A 12,643-nucleotide genomic window follows, 5' to 3' on the forward strand; every position below is an offset into this window, starting at 1 on the left:
TGGTCACCTACACCTTTGGCCGGCTCCCGGACAGATGGTTGAAGGACATTTGGCCGACGGACATTTGACCGAACGGACATCGAGCCGACGGACATTTAGCCGAACGGACAATAGACCGAACGGACAAATGGCTGAACGTACAATAGACTGAACGAACAAATGGCCGAATGGACACGTCCTTTTTAAATTTGCTTTTTATTTTTCTTTCTTCTTTGCAATGTATTTTGTGCACATTTACTAAAGGATAAAAGATATTTATTATAATGTAATTGCTTCTTTGCAATGTATTTGCTTTATAAAACAAAGGATAAAAAGATAACATAATTTCAATGTGATACATTTGCATGATATAAATTTTTTTTTAAATATTTGTTTCTTTTAAGACCATGGAATTCATACCAACGACAAGAGGAGGAAGAAGGCCTTTGCTTGACGGCTACGCCTACATCGTTGATAAACAGAAAGACAATGTAATATAATGGAGAAGTGAACGCAAAGGAAGTTGTTGGCCAGTGGTCTTTGAAAGCAAGAAGCTGTAAGTTTCGAGGTGTTGACAGAATTAGCAGGTTGTCACTTTCATGGATGACAAAGTCTTCTCCTCTAATTGCTTTCCGTAAGTCGTCAGTTAAAAAATCCCCGTCTGGTGCCATGCGTTGTCTGTGCACGATTCTTGCCAGAGTTTCTTTCTTAGGAAGAGCACCTGCGGCATCAAGTGGGTACTCACTGGTGCAATTTTGTATAATAGTCGATGTCACTTCCTCCGACTGTCTGGCTCTTTCTTTAATTTTCTTTACTGTTTTCAAGGACAGGTTAAGTCCGGCATCAGGCGGACGTGAATGATTACTTGCTTCTCCTTGAATAACGTCCTCTTCTGTTTTTAATCGTCTCCAACAACTTCCTTTGCGTTCACATCGCCAATATATTACATTGTCTTTCCGTTTATCAACGATGTAGGCGTAGCCGTCAAGCAAAAGCCTTCTTCCTCCTCTTGTCGTTGGTATGAATTCCATGGTCTTAAAACAAACAAATATTAAATTAAGTAATAATAATAATAATAATAATAATAATAATAATAATAATAATAATAATAACAATAATAACAACAACAATAAAAATATTGGCTTACCTTTACAACCTCTGAAGAGTGACTACATCCGAGTCCAGGCAAGCAGGGCTAAAGTTTGGTTGGTTTGGGGCGTGGCTAAAAACTTCACCTGACTTAACATGACTAGTTACGTCGCCCTTTCTTTTGTGTTTGTGGTGGTGTTGGTGTGTGGATTAGCGGATGTCATGTTTTTGATCTGACCTCATGTTTTGTAAGGTCACCATGTGTACATAAACCTCTCTCAGTCCTTGTAATTCACTAGTTAAATTGAAATTGGGGGAAAATAATGCAGATTGTTTCCGAATAATGCTGATTATTTTCGACTTCTACCAGATATTAAGCACAAGACTGAAGCAATTTTTATAAAACAATTACAACACAATTAATATATTTTATCCTTTAGTAAATGTGCAAAAAATACATTGCAAAGAAGAAATAAAAATAAAAACAATTAAAAAGGCCATATGTCCATTCGGCCAAATGTCCGTTCGGTCTGTTGTCAATGCGGCCAAATGTCCATCGGCTTGATGTCCGTTTGGTCAAATGTCCGTCGGTGAAACATCCGTCGGCCAAATGTCCTTCGGCCATCTGTCCGGCCACGCCTTTGGCCAGGGCTGCGTGCGCCTCGTCATCCCTGACTTCCTCCGCCACCGTGTCGCCGTTAACCTGCACGTGGGGCACCAGGGTCTCGACTCAATGCTCAGGCGGGCCGGGCAGTCTGTCTATTGGCCTGGCATGGAGGGTGACCTGCAGTATCATCGGTCCTGGTGTGCTGTTTGCGAGACCCACGCCCCTTCCCAGCCTCCGGAGTTGTTGGTCTTGACCCCCAGCTCCAGACTATCCCTTTCGACAAGTGGTGGCCGATTTGTTCCACCTGCAGGCCACACGTACCTAGCATATGCTGACCGATTAACAGGTTGGCTGGAGATCGCCCACTGCCCCAAAGAGGCCACCTCTGGAAAAATCATTGCCCGTCTGCAGGGTAACTCCACGAGGTTAGGGGCACCTGAGCAGATCTCCACGGATGGAGGTACAAACCTTGCCAGCCTTGAGATGACAGATTTCCTCAAGTCATGGGGGGTCGAGGTGCGCCTCTCGTCGGCCCACTTCCCCCAGTCCAATGACAGGGCAGAGGCTGGGGTCAAGGCTGCCAAGAGGCTCCTCAGGGATAACACTGGGCCCGGGGGTAGCCTGGACTGCGATAGGACATCCCAGGCCCTCCACCAGTATCTGAACACGCCTCTCCGGGGGTGAACAAGTCGCCCGCCCAATTTGCCACCGGTCGCCAGCTCCGTGACGGAGTTCCCGTGGCCAGTCAGCACTATAAGGTGGACCAGCACTGGCGGCGTGCACTTAGTATGAGGGAGGTGCGCTTGGCCAAAGCCCAGGACGGGGTCCTTCTGTCACGGGGGGAGGTGTTCCGCCAGCTGGCTTCCCTAGCCGTGGGCACGCACGTGCGTTTGCAGGATGCAGCTACCAAGCTCTGGGACAGGACATGCATAGTTGTGAAAGCCCGTCCTCACAGGCAGTATGTCATCAGGTTGATTGGCAATGGCAGGCTGTCCATCCGCAACAGATGCCACCTGTGAAGCGGCGCCACGCCTGTGCCTACCACTCCGGTGGTGGCATCAAACTATGACTCCTGGCCCCCCTTCTGCGGTGCCCTCCGTACCCGCGCCCTCGCTTGCACCCCCGGCCCCACCCCAGTCGGGCGTGGCCAGGCCCCGGAGAGGCCACAGGCCATCCTGTTGGTTGGCTGACTACGTGGTGTAGTTTATGTGGTGTAACATTAGTTGAGGTTTTTTTTTTCTCCTATGTGTCTCTTTGTTTGACTTTTTTTCTTGCATTATTGTTTTTATGAATGCATTTTTTTCCTATAGTTAATTCAAATGTGCATTTTCATTTCCTTTTAACTTTGGAGATGTGAGACTGTAAATAACATTATCAAAAAGGCTGATGAAACAAAATGGAGTATTTTTATGAGTGATATTTAACCAACACCAAATGTCTACTACAATACGGCCACGGTAGAAAAAATTTACATCTTCAGAGCAGATAATTATAACTTGAGTTTAATATCTATAAAAGTGCCATTTGTCACTTGTCTTTATTTCTGCTACATTCATAGAGTCCGTTTAAGTAGTTTTATATTGATATACAGTATATCACTGTATTCAAGTTTATGTCACATTTATCTTCTGTTAGTCATTCAAACATTTACTGAATTCTGTTTTTTTCATGCACAAGTTTATGATGTTTGAGATTACTCTTCTGGGAGAAACATTTTCCACATTCCTCACATTCAAACTTTTTTACACCACTGTGTACAAGAATGTGTGATTTGAGAGTACCCTTTTGTGCAAAATGTTTCCCACATTCCTCACATTCAAACTCCTTTATACCACTGTGCACAAGAATGTGAGTCTTGAGATTACCCTTTAGAGCAAAATGTTTCCCACATTCCTCACATTCAAACTTTTTTATACCACTGTGTTCAAGAATGTGTGTCTGGAGAGTGCTCTTCCGGGAGAAACATTGTCCACATTCCTCACATTCAAACTCCTTTATACCACTGTGTCCAAGAATGTGTCTTTTGAGAGTACCCTTCTTAGAAAAATGTTTCCCACATTCCTCACATTCAAACTCCTTTACACCACGGTGTCCAAGAATGTGTGTCTTGAGATGACTCTTCCGAGAAAAATGTTTCCCACATCCCTCACATTCAAACTCCTTTACACCACTGTGCCCTAGAATGTGTCTCTTGAGATGACTGCTCTGAGAAAAATGTGTCCCACATTCCTCACATTCAAACTCCTTTATACCACTGTGTCCTAGAATGTGTCTCTTGAGATGACTGTTCTGAGAAAAATGTTTCCCACATTCCTCACATTTAAACTCCTTCACATCATTGTGTACAAGTAACTGTGTCTGAAGAGTAGACTTTAAGCAAAACTGTTTGCCACATTCCTCAGAGGAGAATTTTTTATCTCTGCTTGACATTGTGAACTTCTATTTAGTTACCTGTCTTGAGATGTGACGTCACAGTATCTGAAACAAAATATTTTTGACTTAGATAATTTTCTTGTAAAAAGTAAAATTTAAAAATGAAAACTACAAGTGACTAAATCAACTTGTGTAAAATGAAAATATTCTAAAAGTAATTAAAGTGGTCCCTCGGTTAACGAACACAATTCGTTCCGGAAGGTCGTTCGTTAATCGAAAATTTTGTTAACCAAAACCATTGTTGCAATGGGATATTGGATAATTGATTCCAGCTCACAGAAAAGTATATACAAAGTAAAGCCAGAATATAATTTACATTGCTGGAATTCTTATAAGATAGTGATTAATTTGAATATAAACAAGCTAAAATTTGCAGTAGACATAAAAATTTTAGATCTAATTTAAGAATTTTATTAGGGAGAGCAAAACTTTTATCTTTTGTGCAAAATATTTGATGTTTATATTCAAAATATTCCCTGTCTTGCAAGGATTTCAGCAATGTAAATTATATTATCCTAACTTTAGTCTGAGATATTATATAAAATAAACAATTTAAAGCATAAAGAAATCACCAATCTTTTGTCTGGAAACAGCAAGGAGGGAGGGAGCCAGTGAGCATGGGAAGAGGGGGAGAGCAGGGGGAGAGCGGGAGGTGAGGTGACAGAGTGTCTGGTGTTTGTTTATTTATTTGAGATTTTTGTTTTTAGCTTATAAAATCCATAGAAATTACCCGGCCACAATATAATTTCCATTGCTGGAATTCTTATAAGATAGTGATTAATTTGAATATAAACAAGCTAAAATTTGCAGTAGACATACAAATTTTAGATCTAATTTAAGAATTTTATTAGGGAGAGCAAAATTTTTATCTTTTGTGCAAAATATATGAAGTTTATATTCAAAATATTTGCTGTCTTGCAAGGATTTCAGCAATGCAAATTATATTATCCTAACTTTAGTCTGAGGTATTATTTATTTTTAAACCTGTAAACCTAGTCCTTTTACCCAAACGTTTCTCAGGGAGGTGGGGGGTAGGGAGGGAGGGGTGACAGTGACATGTTTGACAGTTGGCACCTGTGGTGTAAAGTATTTAATTATTAGTTTTTTTTCTTTTAGATTAAGTTTTTGTTTTTTGCTTATAAGATTTATTAGAAGTGACTGGGGTGAATTTAATTTGCATTGCTGGAATTCTTATAAGATAATGATTAGTTTGAATGTAAACATAGAAGAGACCACTGAATTGGCTGAGTACCTCCTCAGCTTATCAGCTGATGTTCAAAACAAAATGTGATTTTCGTAAGGATTTCGTTAATCAAATTTTTTTTCGTTAACTGAATTGAAGATTCTTATGGAAGGTAATTCGTTAACCGAAATTTCGTTAAGCGAGGCGTTCGTTAACCAAGGGACCACTGTACAAAGGTTTAATTACAGCTAATCAGGGTTTATGACACATCGTCACCCAGTGACGGACAGGTCTATTGGGAGTTCGGGCATATTGCCGATGGGTCGGTGAGCCAGTGGGCCAATTGGTCTTAGATACATCTTAGTGAACAAAGACTGGACAACATTCAACATTTTGGTGACTATCAGTATTTAGCATGGTGCACCTGATGATCTTAATAGCAGTAGAATCTATGGGGAAAAAATGGTACTGTATTCATTATGTACACAATGAGAGTTGTTTAGACTCTCCTAATTCAAATACATCTCGGGTTTTCTAAGAATCTATAGCTCCATTACTGTATAGTGTCAGGTGGGGAGGTGGTGCGGTCTCTCTTGCTACAGTGTCTGGTGTCGGGTCGGGCCAAAGGTAATTGTACAGTGATCCCTCGGTTAACGAAATTTCAGTTAACGAATTACCTTCCATAAGAATCTTCAACTCGATTAACGAACAAAAATTCGGTTAACGAAATCCTTACGAAATCGTGTCAACATGTTTTCGCCTGCTCACCAGCTGGAGTATTAGTCTGCCAATACAGTAATCGGTTTTAGGGCTTAAATTCGTTACCATTTGAGTAAATATCAAGAAGGTTGTACTATTCAAAAAATTTTCAAGTCTTATATTAAAAATTTTAGTCATTTTAACAATTATTTAACATAATTGAAATACAGGGAACTAGTTTTTAGCGCGCCAAACAGCCACTTGACTCACCCAGAATGGCGTCAGTTTGTGTCTCTGCTCAGTGGAGGTAGCATCTTGCATGAGACTCGCTTGAACATAAACTATTTTTACATTTTTACAGTACAATTATTGATCATTCTGAAATTTATTTTACATATTGACAATATATAGTGCAGTGCAGTTTTGATTTAAAGAAAATAATCTTGAATTACACCAAGTGAACTTAAAATTTTATGGGTGAAATGGCAGCATGAAGCATGGGGTGACTTCTCTTCCACCCCCACTGTCTTCTCTTCTCCCTTCTCCTCCACCCCCACTTCTATTTCCCATCATCATCATCATCAACCAGGAGCCGTCTACATGCACACCTCAAAGTAAGTGTACTTTATTGCATTTATTTTAAGTTTGTATGTAATTTTTGGTGAGCTGGAACCAATTACCCAAAATCCCATTGAAACAATGGTTTCGGTTAACGAACGACCTTCTGGAACGAATTGTGTTCGTTAACCGAGGGACCACTGTACTCAAGAGGTTAAGTCAAGTGATCTACAGCTCTTCTTATGGAAAATTTACTTGACTAATAGTACAAATGTTATCCCTCAACATCATAACTACACATATGACTAAATTCTCACCTTTTTCTGAACAAGTTGGTAGTCTGTGTGCCTGGGGTAGTCTGTGGCAGGTTATATCAACCTGAGGTAATCTCTGGCAGGTTATATCAACCTGGGGCAGTCTCTGGCAGGTTATATCAGCATAGGGTATTCTCTGGCAGGTTATATCGGCCTGGGGTAGTCCCTGGCAGGTTATATAAGCCTGGGGTAGTCTCTGGCAGGTTATATCAGCCTGGGGTAGTCCCTGGCAGGCTATATAAGCCTGGGGTAGTCTCTGGCAGGTTATATAAGCCTGGGGTAGTCTCTGGCAGGTTATATAAGCCTGGGGTAGTGTCTAGCAGGTTATATCAGCCTGGGGTAGTCCTTGGCAGGTTATATCAGCCTGGGGTCTCTGGCAGGTTATATTTGTTGTTGAGAAAACACTCATGATGACCATGGTAGTTGATTCAATCCTCACGATTGCCTGGAATGCACAGGAAGGACACACCATTAATTTACAACTATTAAGTGAATATTCTGGCAATGATATACATATATATATATAATATAGCAGTATGTACAGTCAGAAACCATAATCTCTGACCCGCTAGGTTGAGCGGGAGGTGAGGCTAGGGTGGTGTTTCTGGTTGGCGGCTCACTGCGATGGCCCCGTGGCCAGACACAGGTTGAACAGGCGAGGTGATAGTTCAACAAAAGTATACAGGCGAGGCAATAGTTCAATAAAAGTATGCAGCAAAGTTCCAGATGGGCACCGCAGACAGAGCCAGGGTAGCCAGTAAGTCTCCATAAGAATATTTGATGTTAATGATATTGGTATTAAAAATGATACTGATCATGTTAACGATGTAGGTGTAAGAAAATCCTCTTTTTAGTCGGTTGTTCATTACCATTTCAGCATTACACACAACTAATTTGTCCTTTAAAACTGATGTTAGGAGTAATATCACAATCAGTGTGGTGATTAATGCGATGGTGTTTGTGATGCTGGTGTTTGTGATGCTGGTGTTTGTGATGCTGGTGCTTCTCTGTGTGGTGAGTGTGATGATGGTGCTTCTCTGTGTGTTGAGTGTGATGATGGTGCTTCTCTGTGTGGCAAGTGTGATGATGGTGCTTCACTGTGTGGTGAGTGTGATGATGGTGCTTCTGTATGTGGTGAGTGTGATGATGGTGCTTCTCTTTGATATATCTCATGTCTTATAGAGCCTATGTATCACATAGGCTTTTGTATAGAGACATTATTAACAACTAATTACAAGAATTTATTAACTTTATTAGACAATACTTTTAAAACAGTATAAAAATTTTTTCATGTGTTTCTGTGTGAGTCACTTCATGAAACTCTCTAATTATTTCCTTGCTGGCCATAGAATAAGATGAACCACTGCTGTGTATCACATCATTACCTTGCCCCCTTGGCAAGTTATATTCATGTGTTGTCCAAAAATTTAAACACGTCATGACAGGACATTTCTACCACACACCACCTTCTCTCCTATTCCCTTCCTCCTGTTTCTTCAGTTCTTGTTTCTCAGCCACCCGTGTGTTTGTGTGTGTGTGTGTGTGTGTGTGTGTGTGTGTGTGTGTGTGTGTGTGTGCGCGTGTGTGACCGCCAAATAGGGATAATGGGATAATCTTTTTTCCATTGTTATGACAATATTAATTAATTTACACATGAAAAAAAATGATGTTTCATATGTTACGAACCACGCCACCAATTGTCATGATCTACCTACCCAGATCTACGAACCACGCCATCTATTGTCCTGATCTACCTACCCAGCACCACGAGCAACGCCATCTAGGGACGAAACACGAGTATGACTAGTCTTAGTTACCACTCCCGGGTTTCCCTTCTCCATATCCTGGTTGTTGTGTCACCTCCTCAAAGTCTTCTTTGTCAGCTCCAGTTCGAGGAGAGCTGAGTTCACTCTGGGAAGTGACCACAGGATCACCTATCCTGGAAACCTACGGCACAGTGACTACCTACCGTCTTCTACAATACTCAGCCTTACTCGTCAGCCATCTCAGCTCCGCACTTAAGTATTTGTAATTTTATATTGCCTCCCCCACGTCCACTTGCTTCAAATTATTGTATGTTGTATAAATATGTATATACTGTTAATGTTTAGGTTAAGTATGGTTAAGGGTAAATTATAGAAAGCTGAATATTTTGTTAAGGAATTTATGGTACTTTATTATACACAACAAAAACTCCCATCCTTTGTCTACCCTTTTATAGTCCAATTGTCTTTTTTTTTTTTGTTGTTGCCTGTTGGGATCTGGGTAGACTTTTAACTATATTCTAAATCCCCAACTCGTAACAAATGGCGACCGTGACAGGACACAACATTAAGTGCCATATTCCTTCCCCCCTTGTTACTCAGTGTTAATTATTCCTCCCAGTTACTTCTGTTCACAATTGCTTTACGGTGGTTTAAAGTTTCCTTCATATGTGTGCATATATTGGTATTACCGTACAGTAAGAGTGACAGACGTAGGATATTAGGTTCCAAGTGTCATAAGGCTTACCTGTTATTACACGTGGCAGTCGTGTAGTAGGTCTTATCGAGTGTAGGGAAGAATCCGGATCTGTTTAATGCCGTACCCTCACTCCAGAGTAGGCTGTTCCATAGTCCCTAGTTTAGGGTGAAGTGATATCTTGGGACGCCTCGCTCTACCAGGACCCCATAATTATAAAGCCTCCATTATTGTTCTTCTCATTATCTCATTCGGGGTCAATCATACCAAACTCAAGGGTTGTTAATACGGATCTTTATATAAATGCCGTAATACGCCCTTCCTGTTTACTCAGGGTTGTTAATCTGGATCTTTATATTAATGCCGTAATACGCCCTTCCTGTTTCAAGTATCACAGGGTTGTTAATCCGGATCTTTATATTAATGCCGTAATACGCCATTCCTGTTTCAAGTATCTCAGGGTTGTTAATCCGGATCTTTATATAAATGCCGTAATACGCCCTTCCTGTTTCAAGTATCTAAGGGTTGTTAATCCGGATCCTTATATTAATGCCGTAATACGCCCTTCCTGTTTCAAGTATCTCAGGGTTGTTAATCCGGATCTTTATATTAATGCCGTAATACGCCCTTCCTCTTTCAAGTCTCTTATCCTTATCTAAGGATCTTATCAGAAGAACAATATTCATAAGTGTATTTTCCCTAGGTATAACTTGGGTAGTTTCCGGAACTTTCTGGTTATCCACTGCCGTGACATTTTCTAGGGTATCCACTTATCTTATCTTTTGACCATTGATTAATTTATCTAGGTTTTCTTAATGGCCACCTCAGGAATTGTTAAACTTGGTAGTCCTGGAGGAGTGGAAGAGCAAGATTCCATTTCACATCTTGAAGCATGTGGAGGAGCGTGGAGAGGTTAATTTAGGGCGTGCTGCTGAGCTGGCTGATGCGTACGCCTTGCTGGTGGAGTCACTGTGCCGTAGGGAACGTGGTACTTCCCGGCATGTTAGGTCCTCCTCTGATGATAACCTTGGGGGCGTGAGTGGTAGGTCGAAAGGTCCCACACCTAACCCCCCTGATGCAACCAAGTTTACTTGTTCTTACTGTAAAAACCCAGGCCATACGATCCAGTCTTGTAAACACCCTAAGTGTCGAATTGCTAAAAGTAGTTCCCTGGATCCCAAATTCAAACCAATAGCAACCACCAATGTGGAAAGGCCCCATCAGGATCTATTCTCTTCATTCACCTATGAGGGAAAAATTTCAATCATAGAGGGGTCTCGTTCTTTCCCTATTCGCATACTATGTGATACGGGCGCAGCACAATCTATCCTCCTCTTTAACGTCATTCCTGATATATCTACCGCATTTACTAACGAGAGTGTTCTAATTTCAGATCTCTCATCCCATTCTTCCTATCCCTTAGCTAAAGTGCACCTCCAATGTCCCTTGATTACTGGGGAAGTGCAAATAGCCATTAGGAAAGATCCAATGCCTGTGAGCGGCATTCATTTATTATTGGGTAATGACTTGATAGGAGATCTAGTGGTTCCCAACATAAAGACAGTCGACTCTCCCTTACCTGTCAACTCCACCACTGACCTTGAAGAAACTATTCCTCACCTTTTCCCATCTTGTGTTGTCACCCGGTCACAGAGTTAGCGAAATGGGCCCTCTTCATCTAAAACCACCTCCAATATCTTCCTACCCACAGAAGATCTGTACTATAAGACCATTAGTAAGGATGAGCTCATTAAAGCCCTACAATCTGATCCATCTTTGTTCAAACAGGCGATGAAAGACCTCAGTGTGGACCATTGTACATCTTCGGCTTACCACCCACCGTCCCAAGGGTGCTTGGAACGGTTCCATGAAAACTTTCAAATCAATGCTAATAAACTATCTCCTCTCAACTATATAGTCCATACTCCTGATCGCAGAAAAGATTCACAACTTGTTCACATTAATCTCATGAAACTTTACCATTCCAGGCAGTCAGAGGAAGACATCCCAGAGGCTATAAGCCAACCTGTATTGCATACGGTTTTGTCAGGGCTGGAGCCGGAGACAGATGACATGGACCTATTGGAGAATTTAGACTTCCCTCTACCTAAAGAAAACCCTGCTAACAGTCACATACTCAACAACCTGGATGAGTATTTTTCTGTTCTGAATCCATCTCGAGCAAAAGATCTCACTAAGTTATTATCAACATTTCCTAAAGTCACGTCAGACCTCCCAGGGTTTTGCAATATACTTAAACATGATATTAAGCTAATCTCGGATGATGTACAACCCATTAGGCAATCAGCATATCGACTAAATCCACAAAAAAGAGAGATTATGAAAAAGGAGGTAGATTTTTTGTTAAAACATAACTTAGCTGAGCATTAGTACCTCCCCCTGGGCTTCACCTTGCCTTCTCATTCCAAAACCCGATGGCACTTTTCGTTTCTGTACCGATTATCGTAAAGTGAACCAGGTCACTGTCTTAGACTCCTACCCTTTACCTTTGATTGAAGATATAATAGACAGCATAGGCTGTGCCAAATTTATCAGTACGGTGGACTTATTGAAAGGATATTATCAAGTGGGGCTCACGGATAGGGCAAAAATAATCTCGGCATTTATAACTCCATTTGGTCTTTTTCAATAATTGGTTATGGCATTTGGCTTTTCTAATGCTCTGGCCACATTCCAGAGGGCCATCAATTACCTAATTCAGGACCTAGGTGGGACGTTCGCCTACCTGGATGACCTGGTGGTGGTGTCGGACGGCTGGGGCGAACATCTGGTGCGTTTGGAGATACTGTTCGCACGACTGCAAGAGACTGGATTCACCATAAACCTGGCTAAATCTGCTTTTGGCCGGGCCTCAGTGACTTACCTGGGACATATCGTTGGGCATGGTATGGTGAGACCCAAGGACGCAAACGTTAAAGCCATCTTGTCCTTCCCCACTCCAAGGACGAGGAAGGAACTCATGCACTTCCTGGGGATGTGCGGTTACTACCGTCGGTTCTGCAGTAACTTCTCCAGCGCACCGACCAGTCTTTCCACCGCCTCAAAGCCTTCCTTGCCCCCAAGCCTGTAGTCCACCCCCCTGACTACACCTTGCCCTTCCATCTGCAGATCGACGCTAGCGGTGTCGGAGTGGGGGCTGTGCTCCTACAACCCGACCCAACCACTGATGTCCTTCACCCTGTGGCATACTACTCCGCCAAGTTGAAAAAACATCAGACCAACTACTCGACCATATAGAAGGAGGCCCTGGCTCTCGTGTTGGCAATAAAAAGTTTGAATGTTACCTCCAGTCTTGCCCAC

General features: G+C 41.9%; 2 protein-coding genes across 4 annotated transcripts in view; both read right to left on the bottom strand.

The window, feature by feature from the left end:
* Positions 1–3,076: 3,076 nt before the first annotated feature.
* LOC121855672 (gastrula zinc finger protein XlCGF57.1-like) lies at positions 3,077–7,137 on the bottom strand. 3 transcript variants are annotated; one of them, XM_042350744.1, is made up of 3 exons: positions 6,866–7,137; positions 6,261–6,319; positions 3,077–4,153 (listed from the first exon to the last, which is right to left on the bottom strand). In XM_042350744.1, the coding sequence occupies exon 3, from the start codon at positions 4,103–4,105 to the stop codon at positions 3,323–3,325; it is 783 nt and encodes a 260-aa protein (XP_042206678.1). In that variant the 5' UTR covers positions 4,106–4,153; positions 6,261–6,319; positions 6,866–7,137; the 3' UTR covers positions 3,077–3,322. The 3 variants fall into 3 exon arrangements, with proteins under 3 accessions (XP_042206678.1, XP_042206679.1, XP_042206677.1); XM_042350745.1 differs by having other exon boundaries at positions 6,261–6,331; XM_042350743.1 differs by lacking the exon at positions 6,261–6,319.
* Positions 7,138–7,146: 9 nt separating this feature from the next.
* The window catches only part of LOC121855674, a 48,977-nt gene continuing 43,480 nt past the window's right edge, over positions 7,147–12,643 (bottom strand). Inside the window, exon 4 of the mRNA XM_042350746.1 lies at positions 7,147–7,307. Within this exon, the coding sequence (XP_042206680.1) occupies positions 7,179–7,307 (129 nt within the window). The 3' untranslated portion in view covers positions 7,147–7,178. The remainder of the gene's footprint in view (positions 7,308–12,643) is intronic.

The sequence above is a fragment of the Homarus americanus genome, unplaced genomic scaffold (genome assembly GCF_018991925.1).
Source record: "Homarus americanus isolate GMGI-L3 unplaced genomic scaffold, GMGI_Hamer_2.0 scaffold20940, whole genome shotgun sequence".
In the NCBI taxonomy this organism is placed as follows: Eukaryota; Metazoa; Arthropoda; class Malacostraca; order Decapoda; family Nephropidae; genus Homarus; species Homarus americanus.

Coding starts and splice junctions, on each gene's coding strand:
- LOC121855672 (XM_042350743.1), bottom strand. CDS start 4,105: ATGTCAAGCAGAGATAAAAAATTCTCCTCTGAGGAATGTGGCAAACAG.